At 43.8% G+C, this 6,000-nt stretch overlaps 1 protein-coding gene across 1 annotated transcript in view; it reads right to left on the reverse strand.

Annotated features, from left to right (window-relative positions):
* The window catches only part of PXDN (peroxidasin), an 88,706-nt gene extending 82,926 nt beyond the window's left edge, over positions 1-5,780 (reverse strand). The window contains exon 1 of the mRNA XM_050316112.1: positions 5,522-5,780. Coding sequence (XP_050172069.1) covers positions 5,522-5,748 — 227 coding nt within the window. The 5' untranslated portion in view covers positions 5,749-5,780. The remainder of the gene's footprint in view (positions 1-5,521) is intronic.
* Positions 5,781-6,000: the final 220 nt, after the last annotated feature.

Raw genomic sequence — 6,000 nt, forward strand, 5'->3', positions numbered from 1 at the left:
AGGTAGTTCAAGAGAAGGAAACACCACATTTGGAATTATTAAAAAGGAAGAGAAAATAAAAACAGACCTCTCTAATGCTGCTCTATAATCCCCAGTTAGCCCACATACCAGATCTGTCCATGCAGATAGTGGGGAAAGTTAAAAAATTCCCTCATCTCAAAACACAGCAGAGTGGGGAAGCAGCAGTCCAGATGATAGATTAAGAACACTGACCTTTCACTGAGAAGGCTCCAACTTTAAAAAGAAATTAATGGAGAAGATTAGGATCAAAGATCATAAAATCATGGCCAACACTGAGATGACAGAGAGGGATCAAGTATTCACTGTCTCTTCCAATAGAAGAAATGGGAGATGCTGAAGTGAAACTAGCAACCTTGAGGCTTTAAAAGAGAAGAGAGCAATTTACACCTTGTGGTTTGTGTAGTGTTAAACTGAAAGTTATGAGTGTAAGTTAAGAGCTAAATTAGTTGAAAAAGAGGTTAAACAATTTGTGGAGGAGCGATCCATCAAGATTCACATATAATATGGAAATACCCTTAGCTCAGAAAACCCCTATCTACAAGTTATTATAGGGATAAACCACTATATGCTTCTTTATACTGTCTACTTGTTTATAAGATGCCCTTTCAGTCACCCTCAAAGAACAGATATCGGGTTGAATGGATCTTTGGTTTTATCAGTTATGGATATCTTTCTGTCAATAGACACATATTGAGCATTTTAACACTCAAATGTTAAGTATTTACTTAACAAAGTAAAGTTACTCAAAAGTACAACTTAATAAAAAAAGATAAAACCAGAAATTATACTATTAAGTGGAACATAAGACAATGTATTCCTCTGATGACAGTGGGTTGAATATACAGTAAGATACTTGCAAGAAATGTCTGGTATGATTTTTTTCTCCATATGTTTTCCCATTCTCCAACAAAGGATTTGATGAGGGCTAACATACTGCTGAAATGACAAAAATATTTTCCCACTAGAGGATCCAGTGACTTGAAGAGAAGACTCATTTGGGCCTTCTGCTGCAGCCCTCAGCAGCTTTGCCTGATGTCTCCCAGTAAATGTCAAACACTATCAGTGCTGTGCCCTTCTGTCCCCTGCTAACGACCAAGCAAAATCTGCAAGCTCTGCAAATGTCTCCTTAACACACTCATGCCTTGGTCCTGGCTCATTCTACCAGCAGTACAATCAGACTGCCTGGGAATGACTTTAGCATTTAGAGTTCACATCCTACACACTCTACACAGCTGCTTTGCTGGGGAGGATTGCTATCTTTCGCAGTATCCACTTGATTTGCTGGGACTCAGAGCATGGGGCTTACTAGAGGAAAAATACTCTCCTTTGAGCAAATTACATACTTCAAAAGTTAATTTTTCGCAAGTAGTTTCTTTCTCTTGAAAATTCTAGAAAAACATTCTGTTCTGAAAAATACTTGAAGCTTTTGTTTAGACAAATAAATATTCACATCTACATATGCATGTTTAAACTCCTTTTATTGTCAACAGAACACTAGTTAACATGCTCATGCTGGAGAAGGCAGAAGTAAATCGATAAGCTGCACAAACCAGTTAATTCAGTTGTGCAACCAGTGTCTCAGGCTATCTGAGACATCTGTTGAGAGCAAGCAGGTATGGCAACAGGTCCAATGGGGACCTGAGTTCTTTTTGAGAAGGTAGCCTGAGGCTAGAAATTACTATCTCAAATGAAGGTGTCCCTTTTTTAGTGAGCTGAATCCACTCCAGGCATTATGAACTGTACTGGCTATGTTGCTACTCATTAAAAGGGAAGTTCACAACCCAAATATGGCTGTAGACTCTTATGGATAGAAACCTACAGACAGTCTGCTTAAAATTATATATTGAAAAGGTGTTTTGTTCATAACAGACGTGCAGGACAGTCAAAGTAATAATTACCCATAGATACAATACTGAGTGACTTATTTTAAAACAAATTTTTTTCCTCGATAATTTGCATGCCATTCTTAGTGCAAATCAAGTCCACTTTCTTTTGTGACAACTATTTTTGTCCATTTTTACCTTTTCTGCTAATAGCAGATCATTAGTTTCTTTTCTTGTTCAGTCTGTTAGACCCAAAATGCAGTGAATACAGTTCAGCTTGTACAGCTAGTAAAAAATAAGAGAGCAATGAGGTGCTGCCAAGAAAAACTGCGAACAAATTTCAGTATTGGTCTCAGTATGTGTAACTACTCCTGTAGACGGGTTCGGATTTGGATCGTGTTTAGGCAAGATACAAATAGTAGCATATTGCATCAATATTCAAAGGACTACTGTAAGAATTACCAACAACATATACTAGAAACTGCTGTAGAACACAACTGAAAGAATATGTAAGATACAATACAGTTATGGGAAGAAGGGACAGCAATAGTACCCTACCCAGAATTTCACATTCCTCAACTGTTTAAGTGGTCTAATATAAACACATTTCAGCAATTTCTACAAATACATAAGCACTCTATCTTTAGTCTGAGATGAAAGGAAATTTCCACAATCGTACTTATGGCATGAAGTGGTGTTTCAAACCACTTTGGAGGTGGGTCTCTATTCTTATACTCTTATGCTTATTCAGCATGGGATCTTCTGACTGGGATGTTGGTCCTAGTCCTACAATGCATCCAGGTAACAATCTCATCTTGGGTGAAACCACATGCTCGTGCAAGGCTCCATGCACTCTTTCAAAGCTGGCAGAATCCACCCTGAGGAAGCAATCTAAACCATGGATCCCAGCCTCTAGCCGGGAAGGGGGAAGTGCCAGAAAGTGGGGGAAGTGCCAAAAAGCGGGGGAAGCAGGAGAGAGTGAGAAAATGTACAGCCAGAAGTAGCACTGGCAAGGTCAGCAACTAGTAACGTTATGAACAGTTTTCAAAAGAGAGCCCGAGATTAGGAGTAGACATTTTTTATATGTGGGGAAAAACATTTGGCTGTACCATTGGTCTGGGCCCCATGCTGTTTTAATCCATGTAACAAATTATATGTGAAGTAGAGCAAAGTCAAGTCGGCTTCCAGAATGGGATATTTTTCAGAATCACTGCTCAGCAAAATACTTATAAATGGGGAAAAACTTATGGTGATTTTTTTTTACAAAATTACTTTGCACAGTCAATCTGTGTTGCAACGAAGAAATAAAACAGAAGAGAGTGTGGAATTTATCAATGCCAGTAAAAATGGACTTAACGCATCAGCAACACACTTTGCAGGATTTCCTAAGTTTGTGCTTTAAAGGGGAAGGCATTTAATTGAAATTAGTTTATTATTTTTAATTATTTAACTATCAACACCACTACTAAAGAAAATACGTTTAATATACATGCTCCAATAAAAGACAAACTGTGAGAGTCAACTCAGAGATGAAAAATGAAACAGTTTCTACTTTAATGCTTAAAAAAAACCCCTATGCTTGAATGTAGAAAGCCCTCTGTGGGTGATGGGCTACCTCTGTGAAGCGTAACACTGCTGTGCAGAACTGCAGTTCAACATAGCACATAAGTAAAAAAAAGGAGTGGTAAACTCTCTCGTAATTCAATGAGTACTTCAGACACGTGATAATCATTCTGAAAGTACATCCTACAGCTAAAAGTAGGCAATTCATATGCAACAGATAAGCTATTTATGTATAATTGTTACCAAACTACTGATTATTAAATAAATTGTACCATTGTTCTTTGTCCCAGGCACTCATATTGCCTATCTTCTGATCCATCTCCTTCCCATTCACAGCATCAGAAGTAGTAATTGAGTATTTACAGACATAATACTGCCTATTTTATTTATAATGGTTCCCTAGTCAGTTGTCAAGAAAGGGATATTACTATTTACAAGTAAGGCCACTATTAGGTTTTGAAGAATCCCAGTAATCCACAGGCGTATTTTGAGAATGACCATTCTTTGTCAAGCTGAAAACATGTTTTTAACGTCTTTTGCATTACTTCTGCAGCATTGCAGCTTGCATTATAACAAAATGATAATTCAGATTTGGGATACTAGACAATTTGATATGTTAGTGGGGTTAGATGAGTATAATGCTTGCATTGTTCACACATTCTTCTCTGAGTTACTGCAAGATTATAAATACCCACCATAAGGAGAGTTCCACCCTGGCGAGGTTTAATCTAATAGTTTCTGATGTTGCAGATGATTCTACCTTTAACATGAAACAAAGCCATTAAGACTTGACTCTACACTGATTTTATTTGATTTATTTTACATTCAAGATGATTCACAAAACTAGCTTTACACGGTTTCCTGTAATCTCTAGGCAAAAGGTGTTCTGTAAATGTACTTTGTTTCAAATGTAAGAAACATTAACCACCCACTTCCTGTACTGTTCCCTAAAAGGTTTACAAGTACTGCAGGACTAATCCCATTCTGCCAAAAGGCTGCGCTTCTTGCCAAAGAGGGACTCGGCTAATGTTAAATGACTGCACTCTTCACATTAAATAATAGTTGGAAGCTGAAACACAGCAAGGCTTTATAGATCTCTTTTGAAAATATCTGACAAAGTCACAAGTTAATTTATTACAGGAGGCCCTGCAGAAAATTCCCAGGGCCAAGCTCTGCTCAGCTTCCATGGCTGCGTGTGTGTAAAGAAAGGGCAGGGCTGGTGCCAAGAGCTTTCTGAGCCCAAGTAACATATAAGCAGGTCAGTGGAACAAATATGTTCCTCTTAGTAAGCCACGAAACAAAACAGAATGTGATGTTCATTTGTAACTTTGCCTTTATTATAGGGAAATATGGCTGGAAAGGTAACTATTTCAGTAAAATCAATGTGAACTAAATGTCAATCGTTGTCAATACTGGATTTTATTACCAATACAATCCCATCCAAAACAGTGACCAGAGACTATAGAGGAACAGCCGGGCACTTCAACTGACACATTTGTGCCTGAATTAAAAAACTGAACATTAAATAACGTTCAAAAGTCTCTGCAGGAATGTGAACCGAGTTAGTTTTCAGTAAGCCCACGTCTGGATCCCAGTTTGCTCAAACACCCCCAGCGTGTCTCAGAACTGAGCAGAAAGTGCCACCTATACCCATGTCGATCCCCCTGCCGACTGAATATGGTCTTAAGCAGGATACTAAGGAAGCAGCAAAATCCTTCTAGGGAAGAACAAGCTGGGACACAACGCCTGCAGGGTAAATCAGAAAACATCCACCTCCAGCAGCCCCCGCAAAACCGGGGGCATCGGTCAGACCCGACCGGACCCCGGGCAGGAGTCCAGCCCAGCCCAGCCCAGCCCGGCCCGGCCCGGCCCCGCCGAGCCACCCCGGTACCGAGGAGCCCTGGAGCAGCGTGAGGGCGCCCGGGCCCCTCGGGCAGAGCCACAGCCACGGGTCCGGCCCCCTCCCCCGACCGCAGACAAAGAGCTGAGGTTTCGCCGCCACCCACCCCAGTGCCTCTCATCCCAGGTATCCATCCCTCCTCCTCCTCCTCCTCCTCCTCCTCCGCCCCCATCCCTGCCCGCGGCCGCCGCGGCAGCCCCCGCCGGGTACTCACAGGATGGTGGTTTGTGGGGACACGGCGGGGACGCTCTCCAGCATCAGATGCATGCAGCGCACCGTGGTGCGGAAGCAGAGGCAGCGGCTGGGGCACCACACGCTCCCGCGCTGCGGCGGCGGCGGGGGCTGCGCGGCCGCGGGGGGGAAGAGCCGCCCGCTGCTGAGCACCAGCACCAGCAGCAGGAGGCAGAAGCCGGGGGCGGCCGCCGCTTCGCGCCGGGCCATGCTGCGGGCAGGAGGGCGAGGAGGAGGAGGAGGAGGAGGAGAGGGGCTCCGGCAGGTCCGCGTCGCGCCCGCTCCGCTCCCCGGCCGCGGCTGCCGCTCTGGTCGGCGGCGGGGCGATCCCGGCCCCCGGCGGGCGGGAGGAGGGGACGGCGCTGGGCCCGCCCCGGGCTGGGGCCGCCCCGCCGAGGGGGCTCCGCACCGCCCCGCGCACGCCCCGCGGCCGGAGCCCCGGGGTACCGCTGCCGCCGCCGG

The sequence above is a fragment of the Myiozetetes cayanensis genome, unplaced genomic scaffold, assembly GCF_022539395.1.
Source record: "Myiozetetes cayanensis isolate MyiCay16 unplaced genomic scaffold, myiCay2020 scf2-11, whole genome shotgun sequence".
In the NCBI taxonomy this organism is placed as follows: domain Eukaryota; kingdom Metazoa; phylum Chordata; class Aves; order Passeriformes; family Tyrannidae; genus Myiozetetes; species Myiozetetes cayanensis.